The 14789-nt window shown below is 36.6% G+C and overlaps 1 protein-coding gene across 7 annotated transcripts; it reads right to left on the minus strand.

Annotated features, from left to right (window-relative positions):
- Window positions 406-14317, minus strand: LOC105163310 (probable inactive protein kinase At3g63330). Of its 7 annotated transcripts, none has more exons than XM_011081615.2 (21): window positions 13931-14317; window positions 13541-13799; window positions 12977-13082; window positions 12742-12883; window positions 12317-12581; window positions 11735-12102; window positions 9604-9674; window positions 8032-8179; window positions 7706-7880; window positions 6832-7063; window positions 4982-5476; window positions 4708-4765; window positions 4533-4620; window positions 4089-4163; window positions 3618-3701; window positions 2611-2754; window positions 2369-2450; window positions 1735-1817; window positions 1589-1643; window positions 1361-1444; window positions 406-1055 (listed from the first exon to the last, which is right to left on the minus strand). In XM_011081615.2, exons 1-20 carry the CDS (start codon window positions 14211-14213, stop codon window positions 1361-1363), a joined length of 3297 nt encoding a protein of 1098 aa, XP_011079917.1. In that variant the 5' UTR covers window positions 14214-14317; the 3' UTR covers window positions 406-1055. The 7 variants fall into 7 exon arrangements, 6 of the variants coding, with proteins under 6 accessions (XP_011079917.1, XP_011079915.1, XP_011079916.1 ...); XM_011081613.2 differs by having other exon boundaries at window positions 406-1101; XM_011081614.2 differs by having other exon boundaries at window positions 406-1116.

Below are 14789 nucleotides of genomic sequence, written 5' to 3' on the forward strand. Positions count from 1 at the left end.
TGTAAAGAAGGGGTGATGGTATGATGATGAGTTATTCTAAGGAAATGTATTTTTTTTTAAAATAAATAATATTATATCAATATTTTTTTCAAGCATTTTCCCATCATTTCTTCAAAACAGTGTATACTTTGGTAAATTTCGAAATGTCGATATAAAATTTTCTTATAAAAAGGATCAAGAAATAGAACTGTAGCGGATCTGAGATTATGTTCGATAATTCAAATATTTTTTTTATTTATTATAATTCAAATATTTTTTCTTTCTAAATTTACACCACAAATATTTGAATTATTACCGAATACAATGTGGGACCCAGTAGAACTTTACGTCTTGATTTTGAACAAATCAGTTGCTGCAAAAGAAAAGAGAAAAAGGAGAGATATGCATTTAAAAATTCGAATCAAATAAGGTAAGATATTTGTTCCTGGACAAGCAAAATTAACCAGATTTATTGGGCTGTACAAAGTGGGAACGGGAGTGGGATTTCAGAATACTTATCATTAAGGTGGGTGTTCAGTCAACCACTCATCAAAAATATTCTTCTAAGATAAGACTCATTGCAATAGTTGAAATCTCTGCTCCAATATCAATCACTATGGACAAAAATTATGATGTATATAGGTTAAGTCAATTTCAACACCACAAACAGTTGATTATGATGCAGGCAAGCATTACAAGCAAATAAATTGAAAATAATAACCTGCAAAGAGGGAACATTATTAATGAAACCTTTTGAAGTTCACTGAGGGTGAACTTGGATCCAGTGTCAGCCTCTATTGTTCCCTTCGCTGTTTTCTGTAGCTTCCCCAAGCTAGTTTGCCATGCCCGGCTTACCTTGTGCATTTTTCCTTCCTAGTTGTGGTCAGAAAGCAAATAGAAAGCCGTATTTCAAGATATTGTAATCTTCATTTCAAGATTTTGGGCTATAGCTTTCAGCAGGGTCATTTGAGTTGCTGTTTTCTGTTGGGATCCATGACTGGACCACCAAAGGAAGTTGGAAACCAAGCTAGAAAAGCCAATGATTGCTCCCTTTTGTAGAAGGTTTATCAACAATCCTGTCCACAAGAAATTGGTATAGTGCTGATGGCTGCAGTTTTGATCCTGTACAGGTACAAACTAGAAGTGTAATACAATTAACAATCAGGAGCTGATGAAACTGCAATTTGGACAGTGAGGAAAGACCAAAGATGGGCATGTTTGCAAGTTTAGAAACTACACGTTTTTTAATTTCTCTTTTTCTGGATAAGGAAAGTACATACAGCAAGGAACAATCCTTCCCATCCCCACCAGCCACCCCATCCCCCCAGGAGAAATAAAGAACACTGAGTTTAGCATAACTGGGTGGTAAAGACAAACACACCTAGACTTTTCCACGAGTCGACTTCCAAGACGCTGATGAAAAATAGGGATGTTTAAGTGCATCATCAACACCAAGTCGGTCCTCCTGATCCAAATCCATTGGTCATCATATATTGGCATATGCACAGACAGGTCAAAGTTAGTCATGTTGAGGAGTCACTCTAGATCGGGAGTACCACATGCATCTCAGAAGTAAATTGAAAACTAAACCTGTTAAGACTAAACTTACTGGATCCCACCGCAATAAGTCACGTACTAAACGCAAAGCCCATACATTTGGAAACCTGAGAAATTTGACGACAAGGAGGCATGAAAATGAGCAGTTGCTCACTGTATTCGTGTACCAACAGAGGGAAGGAGAAGCCAAAATCTGACCCCAATTTAAGAGGATCTCTATTCTGTATCTGATAAGAGAAATACTCTTCAGAGCACTTCCAGGAAACTGGTGAACTGGAACCCTGTAATGAAGCACACACTAAAACTCCATTTTTTTTAATTCACATATAGGATAACAATGCCAACAATCTGTTATGCTCCATTAAAAATTTCTTGGCCAACTCTCTTTCCACAAAATTAGGAGTTCCATACTACTTATGGCTCAAAAGCACTTTCTTCATAGCTTATCTTAGTGTCAGCAAAACAAGATTGAAGATCCATGCTGCTGTAACATCTCCAGCATCACATTGAAAGTTACGCGCTGCTTCATGTACGGCACAGAAATTATGTGATGATATAAAAAGGGAGTAAAATGAATCATCCCTGGACAGAAAGTTGATTTTTTAAGCTACTAAGTTCTGATGTTTGGACTTCACAAATATCATATAAGCCATACTAAGCACTCTGCAAATACTAATGGCAGGACAAACACTAATCATCTGACTTGCTACTCTTTGAAAAGAAATCTTACGGACAATCAAAACAGAAGTCAGCACGAAATTAGTTTTAAGGCAAATTGGCCAACAATCAACTCTGGGGTTATGCATAAAACACGGCTAAAGAAAAGAACCACCTGGCCATTTGTACCCCAATTTTGACGAAGCTTTGAGGAAATTCCAGGAATCAAGATGCACATCTCCATCAAAGCTCTAAGTCTGGAAACAAGGAACATATCAATGATAGTCACAATAGGTCGCAGGGGCCAACTACACACATGTCATTGATCAGATTCACTGTAACCAAAAAGCTAAACATCCTAATTACTTATTTGAAGAACTTATGACGATGCTCGAAGAAACAATAATTAGGACTTACTTGTATGCAAGCTCTTTCAAGCTATCATTCCAACCCTTGAGGTGCTGATCTAGAAGAGCTTGAGTAATAGAATTTATTTGAAACACATTGGGAGATCCTAAAATAAACTCCAGGATTACCACACCAACACTCCACATATCATACCTATCCAAGAAAGTAGCTCTTAGAAATCAATCATATTGAATATGAATGGATATCAGATGCATTAATTCTGAGAATTTGCCATTATTTCATTATCCTCAACTTGCTATAACTTCAATACTAACACCAAATGAGTGGCATACTGGAGCTAAGACTGAAGTACCAGTAGTTCTGGCAGACACAAATATAGGCTCAAATGTGCCCAAGCATGAAACATCCAGTTTCTCATACTTCATAAGCTTTAATCTCCTTTCGTGTTATTCCATTTTGTTACAAGATGAGTTCAGAACAGATTTAACCCAAAGTTTTAAACCAGCCAACTGATGTTAATACAGGCAATAACCATAACTACAAGTAAGAGAAAAAACCAGAAATATAGAGATCAACATATACAAGAATCCTAAACAATCCTTTTCAGCAATTAGCTCTCAACAATTTGGCAAGGTATTAAGTCTAATTCACAGTTTTATTACAACGAATCTTCAGATTTTATGCAAGTGTGAGCCCATTCAGTCCAAGAAATTGAGATAATGCTACCTTTCAAAACCAACTGTTTAAGATAAAATGCAACAGTTCAACAATCGCTAGAATGTTCAGATTTGTGGAAGGATGGGAGTCATTATTATCCTATTTACTTTAGCCCGAACACAGAATTGATAATCATTCAATTCGTTTAGTACAGCTTAAAGAATTCAATACACAGTTATACAGCAATATATCTTCAGCCAGAGAAAAGAAATAACTAACTGGTGTGTGTATATTGATCCAGAGAAAGAAAATGAAATCAGTTTAAAACTATCTAATAATCATCTTGCTGGAAACTAATATGAAAAAGTAAAAGTTATTTGAAAAGGAAATAGACGTACTTTGCAGTGACGCTAGACGGCCCACGATACCAACTCACGTTTAGGAAAGCTTCTGGTGGAGCATATTCAGATGTTTGTTCGGCACTATTACATAGAAAGGCAAAAGGAAGTTACATATTGCAAGAGAGTAACATGAAAATGGAGGAAGCTGGTGCTTCTGATCCATGAAAAGATTTTCTCTAGAAAAAACATCAAAGATAGAAAAGAGACCTTAAACACTTATCAACCTGAATTAGCAGAAACTAAACATCTATCACATAAAGGGAAACGATTAGCAACGTGCAACAATTGTGACTCAGACTATAGGGCCCAGTAGAGTTTGGAACGCTGGACATGCATTGGCCTAAATGTTGCATTATTTAAATTGGGATCTTTTACCAAATTCCTATCTGTACTTGTTGGTCATTCCTCAGCATAGATTTAAGGAAGATACTTGAGAGATGGATCGACTACGCCCGCAAGAAAATGTACCTAGAAGGTCCGACAGACCCATATAAATGCTTCACCGTGAAATCATTCACAGCGCTACCGAAGTCAATAATGCGCCTGCAATAGATAGGAAAAAAGGCATCAAAACTACTCTGAGAGCATAAAAGGATTAGAGTCCAGCATTGAATTATATATCAGCAAAACAGGTATTTTGACATCCATGCACAGCAGTGATAAAACGAATCAGACTACCAGAGCCGAACCATCCCAGGCAGAACATAGTTGACCAATTATAGGAAGACCGTGAAAGCTATACTTGAAAATTGTGTAAAAACAACAGCATACAAGGCTCCAAATTAAGGGGATCTGCTATACCATAAATTGTAAAAAGTTCATATTCTCTAATTCACTGCAGTAAAATAAAACCTACAGCAACTTGTAACAAATCAGAATGCAAAACACCACAACTAAAGCAAAATAGAGTACATTTTAGTGGTGTAGTTCTTATCACTGTCTGGGCTTCCTCTCAAGCAGCCTCCTGAGTCCTTCTCTTCAAAGCATATTACCATGTTTTCTTGCAAGAGAAAAACATATAAGACCCTCAATCATTTGATTAAGTAACACAGAGAAATAGAATGGTATAACTGAAAGATCTCCTTACCAGGTTTAATATCCCTATGAGTGATGTTACGATCGTGGCAGGATTTAAGCGCCTTCAACTAAGCAAAAAGTAATAAAGTATATCATGAGGTTATTTGATGAAACATACTTGTCCTGTTTTACACCTATTTACCAATTCAAAATATCTAATCCCGGCCAAGGGGGACCTGGGAGGTGGGGTACTCATGACCAATTTGCTTTGAGACAGGTTTCAAGGGATTATCAAGAAATGCTCAAGTTGGTTCCCACAAATTAAGCAAGAAATATTAGCATACCAACTGCCATATTATATTACGAAACTCCTGTTGCCCTGCTTCTGTAGTCCTCAACCAGTGCCACCATCTTGATGGACGTAATATCTGAACACGCTTCCCATGCTCACTTTTTTCTTTGTCAGCATCAGTTACAACTTCTTCAGCAGTGTACAAAAGTTTTGACAAGGAAACACCTTCATGACGAAATACAAGCCATATCTCATTAGATCGTGACTCAAAGGACTCAACGTATCTGGCAATATGATTCAATCCTTCTTCATAGGCTGCTCCATGCAGTCCTTTTTCCCTAAAAATCACATCCTCAAGACTCAAGGATTCCTCAAATGATTCATTTACATTTGTGAAGCCATACACATTGCATTGTGATATTTTCGAGACACAATCTGGTTCTGCAGGAGATGATGAACCTTGTAGAGAACTTGAGGCATTCAAAAAAACTTCACCAAAATATTTCTCACGTAACCCACTCAAGTAGGCAGAAATTCCCCTTTCCACCTGTTCATGGAAACCACTGGATATATTAAATCAAGCACTTGATGATTACAATAACTGACAAAAGCTTCCATTTCAAAAGACCACATAACCGGTATAGTATGATAATTGATAGATAACAGATGATATACCAGTAACATAGCTAGTGAAAATCAACAATACTTGCAAGCTTCTAATGAAAATGACATTCTCCAGCAGAACATGAAAAGAAAAGTACAAAACCATATTACTATGACACAAAGATGAGACAAGTTTCTGAAGCAACTTATCAGATTACTGTCAATATCCCCTATATTAACAAGAATATAACGATATAAAAGTTAGAATGTTTGGAAATTTTGCAATAACAATGTATAATGACTCGATTACAAAGATTGTAATATAAACATCTCAGCAAAACTGCAGTTAATTGTTTCTTGACTCCTGGCACTTGGATACAATCTCTCAGTTTTATATGTAAGCCAAGAAAACCCAAGGCTGGTCTTGAAATTAGGAGAACCTCAGCGTCCACACGACTCTTAAGCAGGCATTTTCTCATAAAATGTTAAACATCAGTTCTATCACGTAAAGCCAAATGAAAAATAAGTAAGATGATCAAATAAGGACTTCAGTGAAGCTCTAAGATGCCTATATCACTTTTATAGTGAAAATTGGAGATAAAACAGCAGCTTTTAACTTAGTTTTTAATTCTACGCAGATTGATAAAAGACATGTATTGCAATATAAGTTTCATCTCCATTTTCTTTTCTATTATTACCTAGTTGTCATGTTATTTTGTAGTTTAGGTTCACTAGAGCTTCAGGGTCTAAAACTTAGGTTATTGTGGAGATAAAATGGCAGTTTTTAACTTAGTTTCTAATTCTATGCAGATAATAAAAGACAGGTACTGCAATATAAGCTTCATCACCATTTTTCTTTTCTATTATTATTGCCTTGATGTCATGTTAGTGTAGTTTAGGTTCACTAGAGCTTCAGGGTTTAAAACTTAGGTTATTGTGGAGATAAAATGGCAGTTTTTAACTTAGTCCTATCTTAACTTGTTTATGTTCAGCAGTAATTCATTTCTGAAGGCAGAATTCTGTTAGTATTGTGGTGCCACAGCAGCAAATTACAATTCTACTGTTTTTGCAACAAACAGCAGCGGATGACACTAACCCTTTTTTCCAACACAGGTTGTCTGCTGTCTCTGAGATGTAAAAGGTTATGACTTACACATGGTTGTTGTCTTCCTAATGTGCGGCAAGTGGCATTTTACCCAAAAAAGAAAAGGTTTGCATAACATAGTGCCTATACATCCATGGAAACATTACAATTGAACATGTAAAAATGCAATGAAAACATATCATTTCAATATTTACCATTATCCGCTTCAAAATGAACATATTGTCATCAGAATCAGCATTGCAATCTCCAGCAGACGCATTTCCAGCTGTATTTTCACCATATGCCCTCAAATGCTCATTTCTGTACGAAATATTTTTCTGTACATGCCTGCTTTTGAGATCTTTCCCAACTTGAGAACAATTCCAATTGAAAGCAAGCCAAACTTCTCCAAATGCTCCACGGTCAAACTTCTTCTTCAATATGTACCTAGATCGGGCATTTTAATTAAGAAGATTCCAGGTACAAGTCAGATCAATGTGTGATTGAATTGACAACATACGTCTAAATCATGAAGTGAGACTTATGTCAAAGCACCATCCAGTGAAACAACCTCCAACATGACTTTGTCGAACAACTAACTGAATAGACATTGTTACTTTCAGGAACCAACTAGTATGTTATCTATACATGTGAGTTCCTGCCTAAAAACAACTTATTTAACCAGAAAGAATTATATTGGTACACCAAGACATAATCCATAACTCAAGAACATTTAGAGTTATGAGAAAAAGATGACCCAAGCACCAGCAAATATTCCCAAGTTGAAAGCAGATACTTATAGTAGAAAGATGTATTAAAGGCTTATGTTACTCTTCACAGTGCAGAACATTTCTTAAAAGAATATTTTAAGTCAAATCATTTCAAACAACTGAATCCTATGCCTTCAGCTCCCAGAATAAGGCAATGCCAATACTTCTTGAGTAACTAGATTATTATATCAAGAATATCTTAACTATTTACTCATTTAGCATCATTATTAGCAACTAGTTACATAATTCCGTACAGTCTTCCACTATTAGGGTAAACAGAGAGGCAACAGAACCAAATTTCACTAGGAAGCTAATATACCTTGTGTCTGATGTCACATGCTCATTTTGACCAGTATTATGGAAAGGAATTGATTCCAGCAAACCAAGGAATCTTGCAAAGGCATCAGAATTCATGCACTGATCTTTATCCTCATCAATATGCATTCCAAAATGCACACATATATGTTGATCATTGTACAAATCTAATTGTCCACCTGCATAAAAAATAGGAGTTCGATTATAGAGAGGCAAACACAGAGCTAATAACCATTCTTTTTCTTGGGTGATGTAATTTTATGCAGAGGCAGTGCCTTTTTTAGTGCAAATGGGCTAATTGCGTTTTGTGAAGATAACAATTCAACTTACTCCAGAGAAACTGATCAGTGCCAGTTAAAGCAGGTGACTGATCAGACACAAATCCCTGGTCTTCTTTGTGGACCCAAAATGTGTAATCATCATTCACATCAAGGTTCTCAGATAAATAAAAGCAGCCAAAGTTGTGCTTTCCTTCAACCTGCAGCAAGACAAAAGTCCAATCGCATAAACCAACCAACCATTGATCATTTTGATGTTCACATACGCACCACATGAATAAGGTTCATTAAGAGTCTCATGCAATACCAAAAACATCAATTCTTGTTTTACAAGCACAGTTGGAATCCGAACAAGGTACATTAGAAATCTCAAAGCAATCAAACTAGTTCATTTGCACTGGACGGACAGGCTTGATGATCAGTTGACAGTGAAAGTCAAACAGAAATCAGCAGGGGTGCCAGATGGTCTCTCTATATGTATCATACAGTTGAAGATTCTTTACCAAGCTTGTTACTCTAAGTATCATTTTTGGAATAGAATGATAAAACTTATATAGAAATGGACTCTAAGTAAACTCGATCCACAAATAAACAAACTAAAAAACGACCTTTGTTTTTCACCATGACCAATGAACTGAATCTTGTACCTTCCCAACTACATAAGACCATTTTAATTGAAATAATAATTATACAAATTTTGAAAACAATGAAAAACTGCTTCTGTTTCACTAAAACCAAATTTATTACAATGCCAATACAAAAGTACAAGTTGAAATGAGAAAAATCTTTAGCTATCACATGTATGAGACTTTAATAAACAGGGAGAACAAAAAGCAATGCAATTCAAGAACCATAAAGGTTTCGTAAAAGGAAATTTTCCGTGATAAGCGCTGCAATTACAGGACAAGAATATGCATAAGCATATTTAAGTGTCATACATGCTGGAACTTCTCGACTCTATTGCTCAAGATGAACCCTTTGGCAAAATTCCGAACCGCACAATTCCATTGTGGGCTCAACTAATTGAGCCTGATTATAACCCTCTAATGAGTCATTATAGTGCTAAACGAGAACCTTTATGACATGTCTAGGCTGACGGTAAACCATAAATTTTCCATACTTGTTCCTACTGCACCGCCATACATCTTTCATATCATCTTGACTTGTTTAAGAAAGTGCACATAATTCATTTGGCCCCAGAAGGAATCCACTCATAAGTCAATGAAGAAAAAAGTTCATTAACTAAATTTACACTGTTATCTACTAACAAATGGCATCTGAAGAAAGCATCCTACTGTTGGAGATGGGAGAGTTGAGGCTAGAAGCAGAAAGCAAAACATTATACATCCATTATACACAAGAACAGGGTTCATACTGTAGTCTAAGTTCATAACTGGGAAGAGTGGCCCAAACACTTTCTATTGCCAATACTTGATCCAAACTATACAAAATTCAGTTCATAGAACTGAACCTCTTTTTATGGAAACATTAATATCAAACTTGCGTACAAAAGTGGATGATGGAGCTTAAATGCATGTCCTGGAATAAAACAGAAAGGCGGCCAGAAACAAAAAGCACAAAATAAGATGGATATAGAAAAACTGAGTTTCTTTCTCAGCCTTACCAATAATCTATCAAACTTGGCAACATCTGGATGAGGCTGCAGTTCCATGAGTACTGGAGTGTTGTCATCAGCTAGGGAAATGATCGCACAAGTAAGAATTCAAGCAATAGAGACTTGAGATAGACTATAGATCCAAACAGGAAATGAGCAGGTGAGACTACAGGTGCCTGATTGGCCTCGAAATATTCCCACTATTTCCTAGCACCAACATCAGGTCCACCAAGTAAGAATTCAAGCAATAGAGAGTAGAGAGTAGACTATAGATCCAAACATGAAAATGAGCCTGTGAAACCACAGGTACAAGATCGGCCTTGAAATATTTTGAGCACCAATTCTAGGTCCACCACAGTTACTAGGACTGCCTATTAAGAAAGCACTTGGCTAATTTGACTACAAATTGAGGAGAAATAATCTATTCTCACCACTATTCCCACTATTTCCTAGCACCAACATCAGGTCCACCAAGTAAGAATTCAAGCAATAGAGAGTAGAGAGTAGACTATAGATCCAAACATGAAAATGAGCCTGTGAAACCACAGGTACAAGATCGGCCTTGAAATATTTTGAGCACCAATTCTAGGTCCACCACAGTTACTAGGACTGCCTATTAAGAAAGCACTTGGCTAATTTGACTACAAAATTGAGGAGAAATAATCTATTCTCAATGAGAAATCTCCATGGTCAGGTTCTAGGAATTATTCTCCTCTGTAAGATTTCTTACTGGTATGTCAAGAGGTCCGCATTTCCTTACTTTTTGTGTTAGGTCGAACTTCAAGCATATCCATGGGATTGTCTGTCTTCAATGTAAATATGGCAGTTAGATTTATTAACTCCACCCACCACCCACACACCCACCACCACGCCAACCAAAAAAGTAAAACCTTTCCCATAACCACGTAAGATTGTGTGCCAAACCACACCAACTCCCCACACCTCCAGAATAGGTATATGCAGTCTTCTATTTCCCATTCTAGTTTCTCCAGAAAAATTAGAAGAGCTTGGACAAAGAAAGGAGAAAAAACCTCTGCAATGGAAAAACTAGATAATTTGTGCATATGACTGTAATATTTTAAGCAACAGGTCAAGCGACAAAATCCTTTCTTCTTTTGTCACAAAATAGTTCAATTTAACTTCTTCAAGAGATTAATGCCGAAACATACAATTTTCCATCTGTTATGGAAAAATAACATATTTCAGTTATTGTCACCAAACTCGAACCAATTTATGATTCTCAGTAAGGCGAACAAATAGAGCTACAAACAGCCAGAAATACAATCAAGTAATGAAAAATCAGATGGAGTTAAGAGGACCAAACTCCACCTATGTTGACTTCCCAAGAGACTGCTTGTTTACATGGGGGACAGAATATATCTATTCCAAAATGCTTCAGTTGTTCTAGAACTATGTAAACAAAATACGTGTTTTAGTGGCCCTACATTTATTTTTCATAAACTGATCAGTGAGGTGCTAGTTATCTGTTATACGTGGAAGAATGAGATGCATGAAAGGGAACAGTCAACTACCTATCCAGCGTTAGTTTTAGATCACTTTCATGTCAACTTGTTCACTGCAACTACCTTCCTACTTCTCGAATTTCTGAACAAAACCAGTTCTTGCACAAGTGAAATTTTTAAAGCCAAACTAGGAGCTAGGACCAGCCAAGTCTTTTGCTCAAGTTCAGATATTTTCTATATCGACACTATGTCAAATGCTACATAAGCTTCCAACAGAATCTTGATACTGGAAACTCATTTTCTTATGTAAAGAAAGTCAGCATTGTTTATATTCCCCTGGAAGGAAAAAAACGATATGATGAATTTCATTCTGCGTAATGTATAACTTAATAATTCACAATGCAATCGAACACTTCTAAACTATGTCTTTAACAAAGCACCTGGTAATAGGTATTGAAGGTTTACGAGTATAGCTTTCACAAATTCGGAGTATATGGAATAATGGAGCAACAACAGCTTGCCTTTTGGATATTTTACAATCTAGAGCAGACTGCAAATAAGAAGATGTAAACGCTATTCTCTGAAATTGTCAATATAACGGAATATTCCTAAGTAATTGTGTACTCTTATCACATGACAAACCAAAATTGCTTCAAGATATAAAAAAAAGAGATCACCTGAATTCTCATCGATCTGCCTTTGACCTCCTACTGCTGAGTAATCAACTTTCCTGGCTGTATAACTCCTATCCTTTAGAAAAGGTTCCAAAGAACCTGATGCTTTCACTGGAATCAATACAGCTGCTAAGTTATCCATACTACCTCGCTCAAACGCAGTATTAACTATGCAATCAGCTAATGAGTATGAACATGAAGAATTGAGCTCTGGTGGTCTAGTAAAATGAGACAGGGGTTCCCACAACATATCGCAAATATCCTGGGGTCTAAGCTTTTCAAAAACACCATCAGATGCAGCAATCACATAGCTGTCATTGGCGGTCAACGGTTGCCACTCTGTTACCTCAGGTACCGAGATTACGCCAAAACTGTCAGCATCGAGAACAGATCAAGATGTCCAGTTTCCAGTTCTTTTATTTGCATTTATAAACAACAATCATGAAGGGAAAGTGCAAAAGTTATTCTTAGAACGAGGTGGTTTTGCAAGAATAGCCATCACATATGTCATTCATTTTAAGTTATCTGTTGTAAGGGGGAAAAGAAAAGAGAAATGAGTATCTTCTTGACATAAATAATTCTTACCTTTTAAAATGTATGTCTCCAATTGCTCTTGATACAGCCAATTGCCCGTTAACTCGAGCCACACCAGCCCACTCCGAAATATGGCCTCCAGCAGATTCGACCCGGGATTTCTCATCATCTCTATCAGGATGGTGATCATTTGTCAGTTCCTTAGCAATCAAAAATGTCCATCCATTAGATGCCATTGATTTTAATTGGCGGTACTCTTTTACGGATGTAGAAATGCCGCTACTTCTCCTCTCTCTGACTACCCTTAATACAGTTGCTGCAATTTGGAAGACCAAGTACCAATAATTATATAACCATCCTAGATACAAGATGAACAACCTATTCTGTGACAAAGAAACCCTTATTATAATAGTATGCTAATTATTATCAGAATAAACTAGTAAACTGATTCTTATGGGTACGGAAGATGGCCTGACCTTTAGCCTCAGATGGAGACTGATATACTTCAGAGCACAAAATTGCTTTCGAGTCACCTACATTAGCAACTAGAATCTGAGTATCTGCTACAAGCACAACTGTTGCGGTAGTGCCGGAGTTGAGGTTAAATCTAGTTGCATCCTTCATAAATCAAATATAGCACAAGCAAATATGAGAAATTAGTATATTATCTTCAGGTACATAAATAAAAAGTTACAAAAGAAAATAACTGACCTTAGAAAATGCTGCATCAATATCACGGATTGCCCTTAACAATGCTTCCCTCAGTAGTTCAAAGGGGAATGATCCATCTAAAATAGCTGACAATGTGACCTTGAACCTACATAAAAGTTTTACTCATTTCACAATGGACAGAAAATAAGATAACTGGAAACCAAAACCTGATATAAATGATGACAATTAGCATGAATTTGACCCATCAGATTGGACTACATGTTAAAGAAAATTCACCAAATCAAGTTCAACATATGGCATAGGCATAATGAAAAATCTTGAAAATGTCCAGAATTTAAACCATCAACATTCTTGGGCACAAAGAACTTAAGAGGATACACTTCACCATTTTAGAGAAACAGATAATTTCACTGATGATATTAATACAAAGCATTTTTAATGAATTTCACTTTAAGGAACTGTCAGCTATTTTATACTTCAACTAAAACCTCCAAGTTTAGCGTTACTCTTTATGAAAGAAGGTCCCCACCCTGTTGTGCACTGATTCGTCTAAGCAAGCAACATATTTCCAATTTTTTCAAAATGCGATTAAAAGAGAAAGACCTTCCAAAATCCCAAATTGGACGATCAAGGTCGTCATTCCAGTCAATCTTCTGAAAACCAGGACCATCATCTCCTTTATTTGGCAGCCGTCTTATGAATTTCCTCGACAAAATGGAGTAAGTGGAATCAAGAAGAAAATAAGTATGCAAAACAAAATACTCCACCAGCAATTCCGATGCCATTTCACTAGCTTCCGAACCATTATGCCCATCAAAAATCGCCATTATTCCAACCTTCACTTCTTTAACCCCCTGCGGACCTATAAAAGTAGTAAAGAAGAAAAAGATAATAATAATAAGAGGGAGGACGATCAAGAACAAAAGATTTTATCACCAGATTCTGGCAGGAGTAGACTCATCATCCTACTCTATCTCCATCACAAAAATTTACCTGGGAAGGGGATGCGAAGGTCCAAAACACAGTGAATACGATCTTCCTGTGACTTCCGGCGGCCTTGGAGCATCGCCGACTGGCATGCCCCGGGCTGCCGGTTGGGTTGGGATTTGAAACTCGAGAGGGTCCAGCGAGGGCATCTCGGAGATTGGAACACCGCCGGCGCCCCGCCCTCCTTATACACCGTCAAGCACGTCAGCGACTCTCCGGCTACGGGATTGTCCGCGCAGAACGCGAGCCCTATTAATATAATTAATAAATCAAACACGCCAAACTTCATATTCAGAACGTGAAATTTAGAGAAAAGTGGAATCCCATGGGGGCAAGAAAACCAGAAATAGCGTGGTGGATTTGAAAACGTTGGATATATATATATCGTTCTTGAATTTGTGTATCAGAAGGATTGAACCGTTGGAGATACATACAGCTTTCTTGAATTACCGTTGAGGCGTTGACCCGAAAGCTTAAAGGGCCGAAGCCCAATCATGTACTCAAATCTCGGCCCATTTCATACCTCAATGGCCCATATCCAATTACCAATCATCCACCACCAATTTTTTCTTCTCTTTATAAACCATCAACATCACATCTAAATAATAATAATAATAATAAAAATAAACACAACAAAAAAATTAGTATACTGACGTCACAAATCGCAATTTCGGCATGAAAATAACCTTTTATTTTTCTGCATAACTAATTATTATTTTTATTCCTTAAAAAATCCTAATTCTTAAATATAGGAATTAGTTCAGTAGTCCATCATTCCATGTGATTTTGCAATATATATATATATATACAATTGTGATATATTATTTAAATTAAGCATTTTTGACATATAACATATTATAATTTA

The sequence above is a fragment of the Sesamum indicum genome, linkage group LG6 (assembly GCF_000512975.1).
Source record: "Sesamum indicum cultivar Zhongzhi No. 13 linkage group LG6, S_indicum_v1.0, whole genome shotgun sequence".
Lineage (NCBI taxonomy): Eukaryota > Viridiplantae > Streptophyta > Magnoliopsida > Lamiales > Pedaliaceae > Sesamum > Sesamum indicum.

Coding starts and splice junctions, on each gene's coding strand:
- LOC105163310 (XM_011081615.2), bottom strand. CDS start 14,213: ATGAAGTTTGGCGTGTTTGATTTATTAATTATATTAATAGGGCTCGCG. Junction 8,180..9,603: donor CCAAGTTTGATAGATTATTG/GTAAGGCTGAGA, acceptor GTCTTGCTGCAG/GTTGAAGGAAAGCACAACTT. Junction 3,702..4,088: donor GGGTCTGTCGGACCTTCTAG/GTACATTTTCTT, acceptor TCTATGTAATAG/TGCCGAACAAACATCTGAAT.